Raw genomic sequence first — 22,732 nt, forward strand, 5'->3', positions numbered from 1 at the left:
CAACACAAAACCTTGGCCTGTGGACAGAGGACATCAATGGTCATAGGTCTTTCTGTATTAAGGTCCCCTGCATGTATTCCAGGACAACGGATGCTATGCCCATATGTCTCAGAAACAGTGTCGCTGTACGTTGTCAAATATTGTGTGTCTTTATCGTGGCAACAAGACCAGACAATGCAAATCCAGGGCAGAAATGGCTGCTAAGTGGTTTGTAAATGACAGAAGTTGGCCAGTTTGGTGTCACGATTGGAATCTCAGTTGGCAAAAGCAGCCTTGTTGTGAAGAGACAAACTTGAATGGTAATTGGGAAATAAGGCTCTCTGCTTTTCAAAGTCACTTGAAATCGTTTTGAAGAGTTCAGAGCAAAAACATCCCCCACTTGGTGACAGTAAGTAATTATCATTCAGGGCTCCAGATAAGGGCCGTATCGGCGTATGTACGGATAAAATATATGCACTATCCGGTAGGAAATAATTTAGAAAACGTAGCAGATACGCACCACAGCAATGGTGTACGGTCTTAGAATCATTTACAGACTTAAGTGTTTTTGTTTTATTTACTTGTTTACACAAGAGTAGCAATGTTGTGGTGCATATATGAAATGAAACAGAAGCTTACTGATACTCCATTAAATTCCATTCTGTAATCGAAATGTACTCTAAGTTTTTCCAGTACTCCTATATTGAAAAAATAAGGAGTACGTACTCCTGATGTTGAAAAATTATCTGGAACCCTGATCATAATCGATGGCTCTCAAAAGTTGTCTGTGTGGTAAAGACAAGTATATATAGGCATATGGAGTCATGTCAGTTGTCATGTTTATGTTTGGCATCCATGAATGTTCTATACCATGCACCATAAACAGTGTGACAGATGTGGCGGAATTGAAACTGATTAGGACATAGCTGAGACCAGATGTGGCACCAGTTTCCGCTCTTGCCAGTTTGTACCATGGGTTGAGTCCCAAATTTAAACCACTTACTTACAAGCTAATAACAGGAACCCCATTGAGAGCGTGAACAAATAGTGCACGGCAGTTGTCAAGAGTCCTGGGGTTCACTTGTTACATGGGTATACTGACAGGTGAGTAACATTGTGTCCAATATTGTTATGGATGATAGACACGTGTAATGTGTTGAATGGACTGATGTGGCGGTCTATGTGGAACAATTAAGGTAAACTTGTCAATCAGTATGGAGCAAAAATCATTTCACCAATGTCAGAGATAACGGAGGATATTTGTTTCCGACTTTCAGAAAACATACATACGTTTATTCTGAAATTATATAATGTAACTTTCAATACCTAATTATGAACACATCTTGAATTAAAAGTGGTGATTCACAGTTTGCAGATGTTCAGTTTAGATGTTAGCGTGTTGCACAGTTTTAATGTGAACAACTCACAATTGTTTAGCTGTCTGCTCATAAAACACGTACGTGTAAAACCCCTCGCGCGATGCTGAAAATCGACGTCAATGAGCCTTAGGTAAGCTGCAAGCGCTCTTCGAAATACATCGTTTCTTTGAAGATCTTATCTATTGCAGTGCAACACACTTGAATCATTATGTGCCGAATTGTGACCAACGTCACGTCACCCCAGAGGGGTTGCACGCATACCAGACAATCCATTTTATGACTCTAGTATCGATGATACACAATACACACAGACAGATCAAACATTTTAGTGATCAACGGCATGAGCATCGATCTACGCTATTGGGATACGATGACCTGTGTCAACCAAGTCGGGAGCTTGACCACCCAATCTCGTCAGTCGCCACTTACGACAAGCATGGGTTGCTGAAGACCAATTCTAACCCGGATCTTTACGGATCACGTATATGAGTCGTCTCGAAACCAGCGTCAGTGAAAAGTAAATGCTTTCAACAGGACCGCGTCTTTTCGTACAGACCTAATTACAATCTGTTTGGAAGTGAATGAGTTTGGTTTTACGCCGCACTCAGCAATATTCCAGCTATATGGCGGCGGTCTGTGAATAATCGAGTCTGGACCAGACAATCCAGTGATCAACAGCATGAGTATCGATCTGCGCAATTGGGAACCGATGGCATGTGTCAACCAAGTCAGCGAGCCAGACCACCCGATCCCCTTAGTCGCTTCTTACGACAATCATGGGTTACTGAAGGCTCATTCTAACCCGGACCTTCACGGGTCTGTTTGGAAGTAGACGGCTGTTTGTTGCAAGTCACGACCCAGTATGAATTCAATTGTTGGAAGCTTGTGACCCCTCTATGTGTGTTCAGTATAACTGTTTTCAGGGCATATTAAAAAAACACAATTTTCCCTCCCGTTTTACACATGCATACGCACGCATACATATTTTCCTTGGCTGTCCTGAATTATAAGTTCAAATAAGATATTGTTTAAGCCATCGTGTCTTTAAACACAATGTGTTGCTGTAACAACAGAATTTCACGAATATTACGGAGGATATATTCGTGATTCGACCTATAAAGTATTGGGGCTAGAATGTTCTGACTTCGAAGAAAAATCTAACGGGCGACTTGTTCACACAAGTCTTACTGATACAAACACATCGATCTGAGCCTAAACACACGCATGGACACACACTGAGGCTGATAATCTATGGCTGTCCTAAAATTAAGTTTAATTAAGATTGTTTTGGGTTTGAGAACAACAGTGTGTCCTGAAACTGTGATAAAAGGGTGTTCCATTTCTAAGAAACGTATATCATCTTCATTGTATCGGAACTCTTCAACAATATGGTAGATGTGTGCGATGGAATCAGACACTGGTTCCAGGCTCCAAATATTTATAAGAGAGACCTTATTTTATAAGATAAAACCAGCTTCAGTCTGGGCTAGTACAAGCAGCCGCACATACACATACACACGCATGCACGTCGTCTTATGAGCGAAATATTCTCAAGCACGACGTTAAACCCAATTTCACCTCACCTCACCTCAGAAGCGATCCCTCGATCGAGCCATTAAAAGAAAGACGGTGCTTCTTGAGAAGGAGAGGCGCGCGCGCGCACACACACACACACACACACACACACATGTGTAATAGACTCTCTAGCTGGTCTAAATTATCACAGTTTCAAAAATAGAAAAAAAACATTTATCTGGTTCTTTGTTAATGTGTTCATTTCAAAGGGTATATATGTTAGTCTAGAAAACGTATTCTACGTCAATGTGTGCATTCACTCAATCTAAGTAAAGACTGTGCATTCACGAAGAGTTATCCCCCTTTCACAGACGCGACATCCCGGAAGTCAAGCAGAAGAATTATTCGATCACTTCCAGCATGGTTTGTTTATGGAGGTTCCTATTGTAACATTTTGCTTTCAAAGGTCATGATCTTTGTCATAAATAGCAAACAAAATAATCCTCAAATGAACTGTGAAATGAATTGATGTACATAATCATTAATGACAATTATCCCCTACAAGACTGAGTTGACTGAAATATACTGAAATTTATGCTGATCACAATATAGTAAAGTAAAGTATAATGACGCTAACTATACAGTGTTTCAACATTGCACATAATATAGATGGCATCGCAAATTGTTCTTTATTACAGATATGTAACAATGGTCAACAAGACTCGCATCCTCCGTATGATAAATATAAATCCAAAATAAATCTAGACTTTCTTACCCCAACTGATGCAGTGCTGTGGTGGTCATGCTGAGTTGAGATGCAGCAGTGACCAGACAGTAGAAATGTTGAAGTATATGTGACTGAAGATTGGTCACATGCTAGAGAAACAATATAAATATCAATGACTGGCCAAGCTGGCACTGATCAGGGAGCTGAAGACAAAGAGAACCCCATATACTTACATAACTAATTTACCTAGGGATTAGTATAAAGTGCTGAGGTTAGTTTTAAGAGCTACTACCATCTTTACCTTAATATTCTACCTAAGAAAGAACTCAAAGTACACTTTATGTACATTCTGCTATAAAGTCCTTGTACTTATATCTGATGTTTAGGCTTTGTTCAGTGACAGTGAATGAGTTGCTAGTAGTGCAATATTATGTAAATCCTAAGGAATAAATTATTCGCCACTAAACCTAATCCTAACCCTATTTTTGGGAGGCAGACGTGTAAGTTTGACTGCCCTTCCAGATTATTTTTATCAAGATATATGTCTCAGTTATTTCTTCAAGGCTCAAAAGGAAATGTAAAATGGTTTGCATAAAATGTTAAAACCTTGCAAATAATGTGTGGCGAACATATTGTTAAGTTGTCACAATAAATTTACTAACGCCAGTAGAAAATAAGAAAAGACTGAATGACCTAGCTTGCATTAATATAGTGATAACATACTATTTACTGGTGGTGTGGTGATGATTTGTAGGGAGGGTCACCCATCTTGTTCTGGGGAGGTACTCAGATCATCACTTTTGTACACGTATGTGTGTGCGTGGATGCGTGCGTGCTTGGTCACTGATTTTGTACAAGGCATGCAGGGGGGTGTTCACTTACTTTATGCATACATTTTAGGGGGTGTCATTCACATTGTACATGCGTCTCCATAAAAATCATCATCAACACCCCCTAGCCATATATTCTGATCAGATTAATTAACATACATCTGATATGGTGTTCTATATGGGGTTATTCCCAGCCCACTCACTGTTCTATTCAGAAACCTTTGTTAAATGTCACATATGTTTTCTTTTTTTTTCAGACAGTTCAGTTAATAATACAGTCCGGTGATGAATGAGTCAAATGAAGTTGTACAGTAGATTGAATTAGACATGGAATCTGTTAAATCAAGGTTCCGGAAACTCTCCCTCAACCATGTGTGTTTTGTTGGACTGTGTGCCGTGATTGTATACTTGTTCCGAGCTGGAGATACCTATTACTTGAAACCAGTGTGGAGGAAACGAGTTGAGAGCCAGCAATTTGCTAATGGTGCTTACCCAACAGATGAGGATAGGTTACCTCCCCCTGTCATCACTGACCTTGAAAGTGATGGTGTAAACGAGATAGTGCTGATAACAAATGACATGAAACTGACGATCTTAGCTCTTCCTGAGATGCAAAACAAGGATGAGGGAACCTTACCCCATGTGATTGTGAAACATAAAGTAACTCTGCCTTTACTGAATGCTAAAGGTGATGTAGTGAGTCGTCCTATTGTCATGAGGACGGGCTTCACTGAACCATATCAATCAATGGTGCAAGTGAGATCTCAGGTAAGACTAAGACTGCTGAAACCATTAATTTACGATTCATTTAATATGGAATAAGCATGGTCATGCCTTGAAGTATAAATGATTGGAAAGACTTCTGCCCGTATCCCACCTTATATTTCATTTTGCAAGGCCCTAACCTAACCTAACCCTAAGCCTTATTTTATGGCTTCTAGTCAAATCATATTACCTGAAAATATATAAATCTTTTTCCTCATCGTTAAAATTTAGAAGGATACCGGCGGAAGTCTTGCCAAATGATTCACAGGTAAAATGATGTTACAGTGAATACAATCTTTGATGATGGTTATGTTACACATACTTCTTAGGATTTTGTTCCTGATTTATTGCCTTAACTTACTTGTTCTAAGGTATCATAAAGTTGCTGTTTGCACATTATCAGCAATAATTCTTTTAACTAGAGCTGGCTATCGATAGAGATTGATAATCACTAAATATTGATTGTTTACCAATAAATGCTGGAGAAGTAACTTTGAGCAAAATTGCCAAAAATTTCTGAAAGAAATTCATATGTTTCACATCACCAGTGAGGGGTGACATGTTTATGCATGCATTACTAACACAACAGCGTCCTTAACAATATAGGAAGCAGCCCATGAATAGAGAGCTAGCTTTATATATTGTGTGAGTAATTTTAAACTTTTGGCTATCACAAACGATAATGTATGATATTACTGATAACACAATTTTCATATTAATAATCATTAATAATTTTTCCTATCAACGATATTTCCGAATATCGATCATTTTAGCCAGCCCTACTTCTAACATTATCTTGAAATGTTAGAATGTATCATTGATTAAGACTCAAACAAACATATTAGTTTTATTTAATATTAATTCATTTCAATTTTGTTCTATACCCTCTGATTTCTGTAAGAGTAAGTTTTACTCAGCAATGATTGATCAACAGCAGAGTATCCCAGAAACTAAGTTCTCCCTGTTGTTCAGGTGATAGTGCTAGCTACTGAAGACTGGCAGGTGCTGTGCTACAGCCCAGCGCTGGAGTTGGTGTGGAGGACATCCCTGATGCCGGCCGAGTCGCTGAAGGAAGCTTACGTCATGACGGCCATGGATGTGCTAGTCTCCTCACACTCGGTCAAGAAGAATGATGGCGGACTCGTGATCATCGGAGGCAGCATGCTGCATAAGACACATCTACAGACAGAGGAAGAAATGTGAGTTGATATAGAAGCAGTACACGTGAAGAGTAGTGGATATTTTGGTGATTTCCAAATGTTATTTGCTGTGAAATCAGCTCACACTGAATCTAATTGTGGAATCGGTACAAGACCCCACACAATATCAGTCAATTGTCATTATTAATTTAATTTCATTGTTAATGTCCATAAATATTTTCAACCGCACAATTTTAGATTACAATTACAAAACACAATACCAATTAAGTGGCAATAAACAGCAGCTGTAAGTACAAGAATTAATGCAGGTATATTTTGTAACTGTTGAATGTTGAAACAGATGTGTGTCCTTGAAATGAGAATTTATTAGAAAGCTGGAAGAAATGTGGTGTTTTGAAATAGGTATCCATTTGGTAGCAGGGGACTTGCAAGTCAGGTCGAAAAAGATTTGAATCCTTTGCTTGTTCCTATATTGGTTGAGACAGCTGCCCTATAAACTGTCCCGACCCTAAATGTCTTGAACAGTCACATTCTTTTTTACATAACAACCGGGAGCAGAGCATTCTAATTTCAACCCCCTTCCATCGACACCTTTCAACATTTTACAAGCACTGCAGTCATTTATTACCACTGAAAATTACTTCAGATATATTTATAACAGTCTCTACTGCTACATAACATTGTATGGTATTTATCTGATACAGCAATATAATCTGTGCTCATGGATTTCAGACCCATGCAGAACCAGGTTAGAGTTGATCTTCAGTAACCCATGCTTGCCGTAAGAGGCGACTAACGGGATCGGGTGGTCGTTGTCGCTGACTTGGTTGACACATGTCATCATATCCCAATTGCATAGATCGATGCTCATGCTGTTGATAACTGGATTGTCTGGTCCAGACTTGATTATTTACAGACCACCGCCATATAGCTGGATTATTGCTTAGTGCCGCATAAAACTAAACTCACTCACTCATGGATTTCACCAAATTGATAAACATGAAAGATCTGCAACACTTTCGGCTTTTCTCCTACATCAAGCTGACATGCTTCTTTTGACTGAAACATTGTTTAAACAACATTAAACCGAACTCCTCACTCTCTCTTATCCAGGCTTCATTTACGGAACCACACGGAGGAATCTCTGGACAGAGGGCATTTCTCAACATTTGCTGTCAGTGGTAGAAATGGGTCTTTGCGATGGAGCCATCTACCGGGAGATTTTGGCGAGCAGCCGCAGGACATCAAGGCACGGCCATTTAACTCTTCACGTCAGGTTCGGTGCTGCTTGTGAATGTCGCTTCTCACTAACACATTTTGCCTTGTTTCCAATAACAAACAGCACATGTTAGCTGTGTCTGCGGTGCGTAATCACTCATATCATTCCGGCACAAGCCAAGCTAATTTGTGTACCTCTTGTTCCTTCTATAGAAAACTAGAAGTAAACTTGTTGTGCAGCAATCGTTATTGCAGGTAATGCATTTTGCAGGTAAGTATAGATCGATTATCGATAAATATTGGGGCAAATTTGCAAAATAAAATCTGAAAAGAAATCAACCTATTTCACTTCACTGATTAGTGGTGACGCATTTATGCATGGATTACAAGCAACTACAAGTGAGTAGTGTATTCAGTAAAACATTATCTGCAACTTGCATTCTGTCTTTGGTACAAGTTTCTTTTGGTAAATCTTTATTTCATCACAATATTTATGCAAGAAATTATCAATGACAGAGTTTGAATAACTATAGTTAATAATACTTCATGTCAAGAATGTTTCCGATGATCAGTCTTTTTAGCCAGCCCAGACATGTATTGTGGGATATATTGCATATATTATTACTTATTTTGTTGCACTTTAAGGGAGAATGGTTTCTGCATTTGGCAATGTGTCTCAATTCATTTTACTTCATTTACCTTGTTTTTCTGTTTTTGTGTTAGCTCCAAGAATGTGGTGTGTAATTGGTTCTGTCACATTCAAGCACTCATAAAATCTACCTCCAGGCCTCTGATCAGTATACATGCACAGACTTTGTTTGCGCTTGTCAGGTCTTCCAGGATGTCAGTCTCTTGTTATGGAGTCAGGCCTTCCTTCACCATTTACAGGTTACATGTTCAGTAGAAACATTGAAAGTGTTTTCTCTTGTGTTCTTTATATCATGAAAGTTTACAATATTGTGTTCTGGATGTTATAGGAAGGTGTACAATGTTCAGTTCTGAACATTATTTACATGTACAATGGTGTATTCTGTACATTTAGGTGTACAATGGTGTATTCTGTACATTTAGGTGTACAATGGTGTATTCTGTACATTATTTAGGTGTACAATGGTGTATTCTGTACATTATTTAGGTGTACAATGGTGTATTCTGTACATTATTTAGGTGTACAATGGTGTATTCTGTACATTATTTAGGTGTATAATGTTGTTGTGTACAGGAGAATGGAGGGGAACACCACTGGAAACTGGGCCTGAGAAAGAACAGACTGCACAAGGGGGAGGTGCCCTGGAGGGTCTACAAGGACAAGATAAAGTCTCTATTGGTGAGTGGATCATCAGCAACCAAAGTAGAAAAGGTCCTCGGTACAAGCATATCTGGGGATTCTGGGGTGGAGTAGATCCCCAGTACACTTTGCTGATTGCAAAGATGAAGTGGTAAACAAAATCTGGTTGATTATGTATGTTGGAGCTACTTTCATTGTTGCTCATGCTCTCCACCACTGGTTGGTCCATGCTTGATTTACCCTGGTTGTTAATACTGCTGACTCGTGAAAATCACATTCGCACACCTTATTATTCCCTTTCATTAATTACTCAGATGACAACTAATCTACCTTTTTGTCCTTTACAGCCCCACATGTGGACTGGCTTGGCAGACACCAAGTTCAAACTGGCTCGCTTTCAGAAAGAGGCTCCGGTTCCAGAGACTGATGATGAAGATGAGGATCAGGAGCCCTTCCAGTCCACGGCTCTCAAGCCAGAGCACATTGTTGGATATGCCTATGGTGGTCTGAGGCCTCACAGTGACGCCGAACATGTCGACAACCCCAACGCTGTCGTCATCCATCGAGACACTGGAGTAGAAGTGCTCAATCTGCTGTCAGGTAAGGTGACAGACCATCTGTGGATGGCTTCTGATGCTGGTGGACTAAGGGCCTGTTAGTAGCCTAGTAGTGAAAGTGTTCGTTTATGTTATTGTGGACCTGAGTTTGATTCCCCACACTATCTGTGCACCCAATTTGTGCTCTCCACCATATGTGATGGAACTTTGCGAGAAGCAGCCATCTTGACTGCCATGATCAGGCAGATGAAAAATACATGTGTAAAATGAATGCTATGATTACACTGATCAACCCTTACGTATGTACCAAACTCTTCCAGTGTTTTACAATCACTTCTATTACAGCATTTACTTCATGTCTAAGGACATGATCAGACTTATTTGCATGTGCACACAAAAGAGTAACATCATGTCTGTATATGCTATAAAAATTAGTGTCATCATATCTAAATAAACACACAAGACAGTGACATTATCTCTGCTTGTAAACACAAAACAGTGACATTATGCCTTGTATATACACACAAAACAGTGACCTCATACCTTGCATGTACACACAAAACAGTGACTTCATGTATGTATGTATGTATGTACACACAAAAGAGTGACATCGTGTATGTATATACACACAAAACAGTGACATCATGCCTTCCATCTACACACAAAACAGTGACATCATGCCTTCCATGTACACACAAAACAGTGACATCATCCCTTCCATGTACACACAAAACAGTGACATCATACCATTCATGCACACACAAAGCAGTGACATCATGGCTTCCATGTACACACAAAACAGTGACATCATGCCTTCCATGTACACACAAACAGTGACATCAGGTATGTGTACACAACTATATGATGTCACTTATTTATATGATTCTGGGGCATCCCCATGAGGATTCTGGATGAGGGAAGGTTCCATTGAGCCTAATGCAACTAAATGGGTCAGACAATAAGGTGAGGTACATTGCTATGATGTTAAGATATTGTGTTTGTCTGGATCAGCCTGGATTAAACATGGCCCACAAAAAACAATCAACAGTCAACAGTCTGTGATATCTGTCCCTAGGTCGCCCGATGACAAGAATGGAGTTCCTGCCTGACTCCTCAATCTACATGGACGTGGATGGGGACTGGGAGCCAGAGAAGATAACATGGGGACAGTTCAAAGACCACACTGTGTGCTACCTGGAGATCTGGCGCCAGCAGCCCATCAAGGAGAAGCTGGACCAGCTGGCCGTCTGCATCTCCAAGCGGATGGTGTGGACGCGGTCATGGGCACTTGAGGAGGACTTCTACAAGAAACTGCCACCCTACATCACCCAGAAGTAGGTCACTGGATCACCATCTCTAGGTTATAACAACTTGAACCAAATTTGTGAATCTATGTAGAATGAAAACATGGTCTGATATATGTTGAGGTTTCTAAAGCAGGAAAAGTGACATGTATCCCTTTGTAAGTCTGTTAATATTTGCACTATGATCATGCTTATGGCTTTTACAAGAGTGTTAATGTCTCTTGTTAGATTAACTATGACCCTGAAACACTCTTCAGTGTAACATTCCAATCTTGTTCTTGGCTGCTATAGCATACTAATTACTACTCTGTCTTTCAATAAAACAACTCAAGTATGCTCATATTTCCTGAACATTTGCAAAGGCTTGATTTGGATGCACACAACTGAATACCGACAGTTTGTGACTTCAGTCTTAAGTCACATCTCCCGAGGTCTTAAGACCTTATTGCTAATATCAACTTATAACATATTGTGTGTGTTTTTACCCCCTGACCATTTCAAATGGGCACCCATTTCCTAGTAAATGGCTTATCAATAAATAGATCAGTTGCCTTGCCCTATAGGAACTGTAAAAATAAGCATGTTTAGACATCTCATGATGTTCTCCAGTGAATACTGGAAACTGTAAGCAATGATGTAGTTTATGTATTTAACATTATGTTTCTACTTGATATTTAGTATTTAGGTCTAAGGCATGCCTGCAGTAAACATGAATGAATGAAACTAACGACTTAGCCTTTCTCTCCAGTGTTGCCAAGAAGAAGGGAATCATCTCACATCTACTTGGCCGTCACTTGTCATCTGACTCCCGTTTTGACGTTGTGTCCGTCACCAGCCTGGGCAGAGTGTCCTCCTTTGATTTGGAGGGAAACATCCACTGGCAGGTAGGGAGACCAGGATCTATCAGTTGCCTGGTAACAAGTCCATAGTGGCTTATGGGTAATGGGATACATGAGCATTGTCATTTTATGCATTTGACTTTGTAGAAAAGACTTGAAGTGTTTTGTTTTAGTAAAGAGTAACATTAGTGGACAATGCCTCCTGCATTAACCACTGAAAAAACATGACCCTCATTTTCTGAGCAATATTGTCTCTCAAGCTCTGTATATCTGTTTTCTGGCTTATTTGTTACCTGGTACACTTTGTACCCTATCTTGTTGCATCATCACCACAGAAGCTGACAACTGGATATTGTGACAATTTTGCTGAGGACAGGGAAACTCCTAAGGCAGTATCACGCATTATATCATCCTAGTTGACAGCATTATTTTGGTTGCTAGGCACAAACCGTGGCAACGTGGTCGACCCTAGCTGTGGCAGTGAGAAAAGACAGGAAGCGAAAACAGGCCAGCACTAAGGAGTTCTTTGATTCCTTCATGCCCAGCAGGGTGCCCATGTCGGTGAAAGTCTTTGGACACAAGGTAAGTCTGAGATGCCTTCTTGTTAATCTGGATCCACTTGTTAACATAAGGTTAGAAACACCTTTGCATTGAGCAGGGTCACTATACCAGTGTCTTTAGACACAACACCTACCTGTTTGGCTGTGTGGGACACGAGGAAAGATTAAGACACCTTCATGTTGAGCTGAGTGCCCTTGTGAAAATGTTCAGTCACAGGGTAAGGCAATTGCAAACCAAATCTGATGCCTTTTATATTTTTATCAATGGATCTGTTAATCACTTAGACACAGCCATTAATCCACAAGTCCAGACATCAGGTTGTAAGGACTACTTGTTGATATATTATAAGTTGTTCACTGGTCACGAGGGGGCATGGGTTGATGTACCCTTGATGTTTGTTTATGTAACATAAGCATACATCGAGGGTACATCAACCCATGGGACCCGAGGGACCAGCTGAACAACGTATTTATCTTAACGAACACCTTAATGTTAATTTTGAATTGTTTGAAGCATGGGTACAAATCTTTTTGTAGCCATCACTAGATTTTGCTGACAAGAAAAACAGATTTAGAGTTATCTCCCTTCCATCGATTTGCATTCGCAAAACATCGGTAATTTCCGTACATCATACGTGATTCAATGTTATTCGAGATAAAGAATTACTACCACGATGTACAGAATGAGTTGCCATTGACAGCGGGTACATTGAAATGTTACTCGCTTGTAAGCGGGGTACATTGAAAATAATAGAAGAGCGCTCAGCCAATCAGAAAGCGACATTTATGTGTGAGGTAAGATAAATGCATATATACATACAATCTGTTCAGATTTGCATGCTTTAGTGGTGGCAGGATCTGCACCATGCTGATAGAGGGGGCGGTGGGGTAGCATAGTGGTTAAAGTGTTCGTTCGATATCCCTGGTTCGATATCCAACATGGGTGCAATATGTGAAGCCCATTTCTGGTGCCCCACACCGTGATATTGCTGGAATATTGCTAAAAGCGGTGTAAAACCCAACTCACTCATTCATACAGTCTAAAGTCCATACATAGTTATTTTATAGTTATTTACTTGAACTGCTACTCCTAATTAAGTTAGAAACGTTTTGCTGTAACACATGATGTCTGTCTTCCCATGTTGTATTCTATTATGAGAATGACTTAACCATGATATGAAGTCATCTTTTACCATATACAGTAGAACATATAGCACACCCATTGAAGGTGGGTACAGGTTCTCATGTCTTGCAGGACACACTGGCCGTGGCAGGCTTCAATGGTATCAGTGTGGTAGACCTGAAGGAAGGACACGTGTTGGCGGAACACACCATCCCAGCACCCCCGACAGCACCTCTCTTTGTGGGCGACTTCAACAATGACGGCCTCAATGATGTGGTTCTCACCTGTAAGATGGGGTAGGTAGAGACAGAATAATGAATTGATTATGTTCAGCTTGTGCACTTTTGGACCCAATGTGCCTTTTTGACATGTCAGCTATAATGTTATTTTTAGATGTACTATCAACTATAGTCGAGTTTCAGGCAAATCATACCTGAACTATCACCATGTTAGAAATCAACACAATATTAAGGTACACAGAGCATCAACTGTTGTCTTGTTACAGGTACATTGGGTTCGTGCTGCAGTCCAAGACAAACCACGAGTTCACAGCAATGTATGCCACAGCCGTTTTCCTGTCCATCTTCGTCATCACAATGTGCATGTCACCTGATGTGTGGTCCAAGTCAGAAGAGGATGAGGAGTAGGCGGTATCATGGACCTCTCACTGGTGTAGGCATACCAGCAGCTGTTGGAGGAGTGTGGGATCAAGCAGGATCAGTGTTCTTCTGGACTTGTACAAGAGTTGTCTACAAGGGTGTGAAGTCATTCCAGATGTGAGGAGCCTTTGCACACAGATGCTGGAGCATCCAGTTCCATAGCACCAGGAACGGACCACCTTACTTCCAACACATGGACATGGCAGGAAGCCTTGAAGTATTCCTGCAGGCTTTCACCACCAAATTACCCCATGCATAGTTCTATGATGGTCTCTCATCCATTTTCCATCCATCCATCCATCCATCCATCCTTCCATCTGTTCATTCATTTGTCCATCCATACATGAAATTGTCTGTTAATAATGAAGGAGAGTTCAGCCTCAATATCTGGGAATACAAACACAAATCAATTCTTATGGGTTTTCTCTTCACAGAACAAGAATGAATGTTTACTTGAAAAAGAGAATGGCACCAAGAAACTCTCTGCTTATTCACAGTGTGCTTGTATTCTGTGTGCTTAACACTGTTATGTTTTAGGGATTGGTACAACATCCAGATACAAACTGAAACACTTTGAAAATGCATATCCAGATTTATGTAATTTGTGACAAGTTGACCAAAAAAGTCGATATTCTGCTCTGTATATCTAGGCATTTGATAATCAAGCACGTCAATGTTTCCATGTAGGTTTGAACATAAGAACCTGTCTTATGTTCTTCTTTGCGAGTTAGTATGAATAGAAATGAATCCATCCCAATGGTGCCTCCTGTCTGGACAGGCATGGTACTTTAGGCAATCTCTGTATTGTTATAGTTTTCATTGTGCTTCCTTCATATGTAATACATGTTTAAGAAGATGCCATTTCCACAGGACTGTTTGTTAAGAGATGAATGTGTGATATATGAGAGCAGTATTTATTGAATAAATGCTATATTTGTAAAGTGGTTTTTGTTTGGTGATGATGGACGATGTCACAGACCAGCATCTCCAACACAGAGGTGACTTAATTATGTTATCTGCTTTTGTTGGTGACTATTTATTTGCTGTATAGTTGGGTCTGGACCAGACGATCCAGTGATTGACATGAACAGTTGGTCAATACGTATGAAATAACGATGACCAGCAATCCACACAGTTCCAAGGGCACTTGTCACAGGACTACAGGTATGAATATACTGATGTAGGTATGGGTTGCTGCAGACACCTGGTGCTCTGCATCCTTTGCCTGTCATCTAAGGTTTGTGAGGGATGGTGCATCGGTGGATCACTTGTCATCATGCCACCTTGGCATTGTTCATTATATCAATCACCAGTTTGTCTGGCCCAAACTACAAGCTGCCATCATATAGCTGGACTTTTACTGAGTACAGCCCTCAACAACAAACCTAATGTTTAAACCATGAACAGGGAAATGATTACTCTGAAATTATTAAATTTGTTGGAAAACAGGGAAGTAAGTACAGTGGTTAAAGAACGTTGAAATGATTACTGTGGTAGGGGACCCACAAAATTATTGCAGTGGTTAGAAAACAGGGAAAGGAGTACAGTGGTCGGGAAACAGGGAAATGAGTACAGTGGTCGGGAAACAGGGAAATGAGTACAGTGGTCAGGAAACGGAAAGGAGTACAGTGGTCAGAAAACGGAAGTGAGTACAGTGGTCGGGAAGCAGGGAAAGGAGTACAGTGGTCGGGAAACAGGGAAAGGAGTACAGTGGTCGGGAAACAGGGAAAGGAGTACAGTGGTTAAAGAACGTTGAAATGATTACTGTGGTAGGGGACCCACGAAATTATTGCAGTGGTTGGAAAACGGAAAGGAGTACAGTGGTCGGAAAACAGGAAAGTGACTACAGTGGTCGGGAAACAGGGAAGTGAGTACAGTGGTCGGGAAACAGGAAAGTGAGTACAGTGGTTGGGAAACGGAAAGGAGTACAGTGGTCGGGAAACAGGAAAGTGAGTACAGTGGTCGGGAAACAGGAAATGAGTACAGTGGTCGGGAAACAGGGAAAGGAGTACAGTGGTCAGGAAACAGGGAAAGGAGTACAGTGGTCGGAAAACAGGAAAGTGAGTACAGTGGTCAGGGAAACAAGGAAATGAGTACAGTGGTCGGGAAACAGGAAAGTGAGTACAGTGGTTGGGAAACACGGAAATGAGTACAGTGGTCGGGAAACAGGGAAGTGAGTACAGTGGTCGGGAAACAGGGAAGTGAGTACAGTGGTCGGGAAACAGGGAAAGGTGTACAGTGGTCGGGAAACAGGGAAAGGTGTACAGTGGTCGGGAAACAGGGAAAGGAGTACAGTGGTCGGGAAACAGGGAAGTGAGTACAGTGGTTGGGAAACAGGGAAAGGTGTACAGTGGTTGGGAAACAGGGAAGTGAGTACAGTCGTTGGGAAACAGGGAAAGGTGTACAGTGGTCGGGAAACAGGGAAGTGAGTACAGTGGTTGGGAAACAGAGAAAGGTGTAGAGTGGTCGGAAAACAGGGAAAGGAGTACAGTGGTCAGGAAGCAGGGAAATGAGTACAGTGGTTGGGAAGCAGGGAAGTGAGTACAGTGGTCGGGAAGCAGGGAAGTGAGTACAGTTGTTGGGAAGCAGGGAAGTGAGTACAGTGGTCGGGAAACAGGGTAAGGTGTACAGTGGTTGGGAAACAGGGAAAGGTGTACAGTGGTCGGGAAACAGGGAAGTGAGTACAGTGGTCGGGAAACAGGGAAAGGTGTACAGTGGTCGGGAAGCAGGGAAGTGAGTACAGTGGTCGGGAAACAGGGAAAGGTGTACAGTTGTCGGGAAACAGGAAAGTGAGTACAGTGGTCGGGAAACAGGGAAAGGTGTACGGTTGTCGGGAAGCAGGGTAGTGAGTACAGTGGTCGGGAAACAGGGAAAGATGTACAGTTGTCGGGAAGCAGGGAAGTGAGTACAGTTGTCGGGAAGCAGGGAAGTGAGTACAGTGGTCGGGAAACAGGGAAGTGAGTACAGTGGTCGGGAAAGGAGTACAGTGGTCAGAAAACGGAAGTGAGTACAGTGGTCGGGAAACAGGGAAATGAGTACAGTGGTCGGGAAACAGGGAAATGAGTACAGTGGTCAGGAAACAGGGAAATAAGTACAGTGGTCGGGAAACAGGGAAAGGAGTACAGTGGTCGGGAAACAGGGAAAGGAGTACAGTGGTTAAAGAACGTTGAAATGATTACTGTGGTAGGGGAAACACGAAATGAGTACAGTTGTCAGGAAACGGAAAGGAGTACAGTGGTCGGAAAACAGGAAAGTTACTACAGTGGTCGGGAAGCGGGGAAGTGAGTACAGTGGTCGGGAAACAGGAAAGTGAGTACAGTGGTTGGGAAACGGAAAGGAGTACAGTGGTCGGAAAACAGGAAAGTGAGTACAGTGGTCAGGAAACAGGGAAAGGAGTACAGTGGTCGGGAAACAGGGAAAGGAGTACAGTGGTCAGGAAACAGGGAAAGGAGTACAGTGGTCGGAAAACAGGGAAATGAGTACAGTGGTCTGGGAAGTGAGTACAGTGGTCGGGAAGCAGGGAAATGAGTACAGTGGTTGGGAAACAGGGAAAGGAGTACAGTGGTCGGGAAGCAGGGAAGTGAGTACAGTTGTCGGGAAGCAGGGAAGTGAGTACAGTTGTTGGGAAACAGGGAAGTGAGTACAGTGGTCGGGAAACAGGGAAGTGAGTACAGTGGTCGGGAAGCAGGGAAGTGAGTACAGTGGTCGGGGAAACAGGGAAAGGTGTACAGTTGTCGGGAAACAGGAAAGTGAGTACAGTGGTTGGGAAACAGGGAAAGGAGTACAGTTGTCGGGGAGCAGGGGGTAGTGAGTACGGTGGTCGGGAAACAGGGAAGGTGTACAGTTGTCGGGAAGCAGGGAAGTGAAACACAGTGGTCAGGGAAACAGGGAAGTGAGTACAGTGGTCGGGAAACAGGGAAGTGAGTACAGTGGTCGGGAAACAGTGGAAACGGAAGTGAGTACAGTGAAGTCGGGAAACAGGGAAATGGAGTACAGTGGTCGGGAAACAGGGAAATGGAGTACAGTGGTCAGGAAACAGGGAAATGAGTACAGTGGTCGGGAAACAGGGAAAGGAGTACAGTGGTCGGGAAACAGGGAAAGGAGTACAGTGGTTAAAGAACGTTGAAATGATTACTGTGGTAGGGGACCCACGAAATTATTGCAGTGGTTGGAAAACGGAAAGGGTACAGTGGTCGGAAAACAGGAAAGTGACTGGTGGTGGTCGGGAAGGGGAAGTGAAGTACAGTGGTCGGGGAAACAGGGAAAGTGAGTACAGTGGTTGGGAAACGGAAAGGAGTACGGTGGTCGGAAAACAGGACAGGAAAGTGAGTACAGTGGTCAGGAAACAGGGAAAGGAGTACAGTGGTCGGGAAACAGGGAAAGGAGTACAGTGGTCAGGAAACAGGGAAAGGAGTACAGTGGTCGGGAAACAGGGAAATGAGTACAGTGGTCAGGAAACAGGAGTGAGTACAGTGGTCGGGAAGCAGGGAAATGAGTACAGTGGTCGGGAAACAGGGAAAGGAGTACAGTGGTCGGGAAACAGGGAAGTGAGTACAGTGGTCGGGAAGCAGGGAAGTGAGTACAGTTGTTGGGAAGCAGGGAAGTGAGTACAGTGGTCGGGAAACAGGGAAGTGAGTACAGTGGTCGGGAAACAGGGGAAGTGAGTACAGTGGTCGGGAAACAGGGAAGTGAGTACAGTGGTCGGGAAACAGGGAAATGAGTACAGTGGTCGGGAAACAGGGAAGTGAGTACAGTGGTCGGGAAGCAGGGAAGTGAGTACAGTGGTCGGGAAACAGGGAAGTGAGTACAGTGGTCGGGAAACAGGGAAAGGAGTACAGTGGTCGGGAAGCAGGGAAATGAGTACAGTGGTCGGGAAACAGGGAAATGAGAGTGAGTACAGTGGTCGGGGAAGCAGGGAAGTGAGTACAGTGGTTGGGAAACAGGGAAATGAGTACAGTTGTTGGGAAGCAGGGAAGTGTACAGTGGTCGGAAAACAGGGAAAGGAGTACAGTGGTCGGGAAGCAGGGAAGTGAGTACAGTGGTCGGGAAACAGGGAAGTGAGTACAGTTGTTGGGAAACAGGGAAGTGAGTACAGTTGTTGGGAAGCAGGGAAGTGAGTACAGTGGTCGGGAAGCAGGGAAGCGAGTACAGTGGTCGGGAAACAGGGAAGTGAGTACAGTGGTCGGGAAACAGGGAAATGAGTACAGTGGTCGGGAAGCAGGGAAATGAGTACAGTGGTCGGGAAACAGGGAAGTGAGTACAGTGGTCGGGAAACAGGGAAGTGAGTACAGTGGTTGGAAACAGGGAAATGAGTACAGTGGTCAGGAAGCAGGGAAGTGAGTACAGTGGTCGGGAAGCAGGGAAGTGAGTACAGTGGTCGGAAAACAGGGAAAGGAGTACAGTGGTTGGGAAACAAGGATATGAGTACAGTGGTTGAGAAATAGAAAAATGGGACTAGATCAGGTTTTTAATGGTCGTTTACTGTAATTGGGAACCAAGTGTATACCGCTGCTTAACACTATATGCTCGCTTCTGTCTGGTTGCACTAACGCCTCATCTTCCAGTATGTATAATTGTGATACAAACAATATTTCGTTTAACTTGAGAAGAAACCGCAATGAGGTGGGGGATTCAGATTTAGATTCTTGAATCCAGGAAAATGTGTGGCGTTTGTATGACAGAAAGGTCTGGTTGGAAGAGAAAATAATATGGTTCAGGGACTGCCAGAAAGACTAGTGCTTGGTGCTCACATTGTCTGATTACGGTGATTTATATTAACAGGTGGTTTTTAATTTTACCTCACTTTATGTGAACACAGTGTATTTCATATAACTGCAAACAAATCACTTCACGAGGTTATTTATAGTCCCCCTCCAGTAACAGTCATTAAACTACTAGGGAAAGTTATGTCCATTGTTCTTGGAAGTGTTTTATTAGCATAACCCAATAACTGCCCTAGGGCAATTATTTCTATTTAAGAACAATAAAATTGTACTCATTTTGATCATCTTCATCATGCCTTAAACATTACACGCATATTGAATAAGTATGCCCTCATGGTGTAAGCCGTTTAATCACCCTCACTACGGTAGTTATTTAAATAAAGCCCTCCCAGAGTTTATTAAAAAACTACGTTGTGAGGGTGATTAACCTACACGTATACACCCCGCGTTAGTTAGCGGTTTTTGTTGAGGGTAAAACCCCATCTGTCACCCAACCCTTACACCATATACTTGCATAGGGGCCCGGCATTAGGGGATAGTCACTAGTGCCGTGAATAAGGAAGCGTTTCTCCACATATCTTACAGCAGCCATGATCGGTATTAACCGGTATTAAATTGAGAAGGAGTCCCAGTCAGATGGGAGATTCAGAACCTGAACCTAAGGACAATCTAGACTTGCTTCATCTGGAGCTTTCAGCATTGCAGAAAGGGCTGGTAGATGGGAAAATATTGTGGCTCATGGACAGTGAGAGAGACCAACTTTGTCGCAACGCTTCTTGTTGATTGATTCGTGAAATGCAGAATTGATTCTGCTATTAGCAGAGATTTCAGATGAATGTGGAAAGAGTTTCGTCGCTTGTATTTATTGGCATAATATTCATCATCATCATGGCTGTTTCTTGTGATAAATAACCGATGCTATTTTGCTGTCCTAAAGGAAGGCGGCCTCTATTCTTAGTGGATATGTTTGCGTTTCTTGATTTTGAGGATCCAAAGAGTTTCACTTCATGGACGCCTGTTTATACACGTTATAATAGCTACTGATTGTAATATAGTCTTCAAGGAAAATGAGCATATCCATAAACAGCTTAACCTGCAAGACAGTCATTTCTTTATATTGACAACGCTTTTCATCACCTCCACCTTGTAAAAACCCTTCACAGTTTTGTTGAATACGTGAAAATACGTGGTGTTGAAAAAGGCTCGGCTTTGACTGTCGTCCGAGTTATACTTATTTATAGACCTCTACCCGAGTGTCAGCTAAACCGACAGAAAGATGGAGTCCGCGTTGTTTTATAGGTATGTCGAACAAGGGAACCGAAAACCACGTCACTGAATAACCTCTTTAATTTTGAAACACGTTTTGAGGAATTAAGATTCGTTAAAAACGATTTTTAGAATTCAAGACACGACGATTCCGTTGAACTTTACACTTAACAAATCAATACCATTTTAAACTAATTAATGCACATCACTGAAAGAGGGATCAAACGTGACTTGGAGGGAAGACAGCGAGTGTCCGATTTGGTACAATTACACGTGATAAGAAAAATGTTTAAGTATTAGGTTTAAATTATCTGCAACTCGATCCCAAAGTATGTCCATGCTTGTTTGTTTTTGGCCACTGGTGTAACTTCTAAGGACCAACTCCGTTTGTATTACGTTCATCGCAATAGGATTTCCTACCTAAGAAATGGTTTCCCTCTGGGACTTAGGACAAAAAAAATAAACAACTGTTCAGTGGCTTTTAAGAATGGGGTTATTTCGCTGTGGGCAATGGACATTTGAGAACAGCTTGCTGTCCAGCATGCTGGGGCAGTCTGGCGAGGTCCGCTCTTGGCTCTAGATGTTCACCACGGTGAGGACGGCGTGTAGATGCTGAAGTTGCCCGACGCCTTGGGGTTACTGAGCTGATTCCGATCACTCGTTCTAATGGCGTTAATCAGCAATGTGTGAGTGATTTTTCCTTTTTGATTTTAATTAATTTGTCATATTTTTTCTCGGACAGAGCATGATGTTTTTGTGCCTTGCAATCGAACGAAATTGTTTAGCGCAAGGAAGAATTCCATTTAGTGTTGATATGCGTTATGCAAGACAGTCATCCAGGTGGGGATGTGAAAAATCGTGAATGAAATTTATAGGCTATTTTTTTTGTTTACTGTTTCTTTGAGTTAACAATGCGCATATCAATTTTCTAACTGTTTCCTGTATGGAACAGCTACCTAATATAATATTTGTACCTGCGGCAAAGACTTATTCACACCTACACATCCAGCAAGATTATACTTGAAGTTATCACTCTTAAGACGGAAATACTTGATGCTGAGGTGAAAGTAGATGAACAGTTATACCGGGCTGTTCTCGCCCACTTTTAAACTATTGTAAACTGTTTTGCCTCATTGCCAACATGAATAGCATTGTTCAACCGCCAATACATTCCATTCCTTTCCAACGCTTCAAAGTATGTTTCCCTCACTGTTTAAACGACATATTTAGAAAATACATTTCCAGTGTTTCTCCAATGTTCTCTTACTTCGTTATATTAAGCATTACTACTTTGTTCTTGTCATGTCCGGGTAAGCGCTTAACGTCGGCCGATCATTTTTAGATTATTTCAATGTTTGTAGTTATCAGGGGTGCTGAGCTAACCATTCCGACTTATTTTGAATATGTCAAAATATACCGTCTGTTTCCTTACTCTGTGATTGTTGACCATAGCTAGACTTATAAGACCTGGTGGAAGACGTGTCTGGGATTTTGTATTATCCATGTCATCATTCTGGATAACGGATTTTGTATGAATGAATTGTTGATCAGCGGAAGACGGGAAGAAAGTTTGCTGTCGTTTGACTCTGACACGGCTGGAATTTTAATATGCCGTTTTTCTGACTGTTTCATTCCAGGGCATAGTTACTCGATTCTTTATCAATATTAAGATTTACCGAATTATATGAATATCTATAATGTTTGGTGCGAAACAAATTTATTATCTGAGAAACCGAATTTAATAATTGCACAGCACATGTTTAAATACCCATGACGCAACAACAATAATATTTATTATAATTTTAAAATTATGATAATAATCATAATTCCAAAAGGAATA

At 41.8% G+C, this 22,732-nt stretch overlaps 1 protein-coding gene across 4 annotated transcripts; it reads left to right on the forward strand.

Moving 5' to 3' along the window:
- Positions 1–3,245: 3,245 nt before the first annotated feature.
- LOC124262710 lies at positions 3,246–14,844 on the forward strand. 4 transcript variants are annotated; one of them, XM_046697248.1, is made up of 11 exons: positions 3,246–3,296; positions 4,688–5,198; positions 6,168–6,394; positions 7,469–7,631; positions 8,796–8,900; positions 9,209–9,461; positions 10,494–10,752; positions 11,471–11,606; positions 12,003–12,143; positions 13,377–13,540; positions 13,750–14,844. In XM_046697248.1, the coding sequence occupies exons 2-11, from the start codon at positions 4,758–4,760 to the stop codon at positions 13,889–13,891; spliced, it is 2,031 nt and encodes a 676-aa protein (XP_046553204.1). In that variant the 5' UTR covers positions 3,246–3,296; positions 4,688–4,757; the 3' UTR covers positions 13,892–14,844. The 4 variants fall into 4 exon arrangements, with proteins under 4 accessions (XP_046553204.1, XP_046553213.1, XP_046553221.1 ...); XM_046697257.1 differs by having other exon boundaries at positions 3,256–3,310; XM_046697265.1 differs by having other exon boundaries at positions 3,276–3,339; positions 7,469–7,604.
- The last annotated feature ends 7,888 nt before the right edge of the window (positions 14,845–22,732 follow it).

Source organism: Haliotis rubra, unplaced genomic scaffold (genome assembly GCF_003918875.1).
Source record: "Haliotis rubra isolate DU_JTF1 unplaced genomic scaffold, ASM391887v1 Scf12, whole genome shotgun sequence".
Lineage (NCBI taxonomy): Eukaryota > Metazoa > Mollusca > Gastropoda > Lepetellida > Haliotidae > Haliotis > Haliotis rubra.

Bases quoted from the DNA above. Each gene is read 5' to 3' on its own strand.
- LOC124262710 (XM_046697248.1), top strand. From the start codon at position 4,758: ATGGAATCTGTTAAATCAAGGTTCCGGAAACTCTCCCTCAACCATGTG. The intron at 8,901-9,208 runs GTGAGTGGATCA...TGTCCTTTACAG, and splicing joins ACAAGATAAAGTCTCTATTG to CCCCACATGTGGACTGGCTT. The intron at 10,753-11,470 runs GTAGGTCACTGG...CTTTCTCTCCAG, and splicing joins CCACCCTACATCACCCAGAA to TGTTGCCAAGAAGAAGGGAA.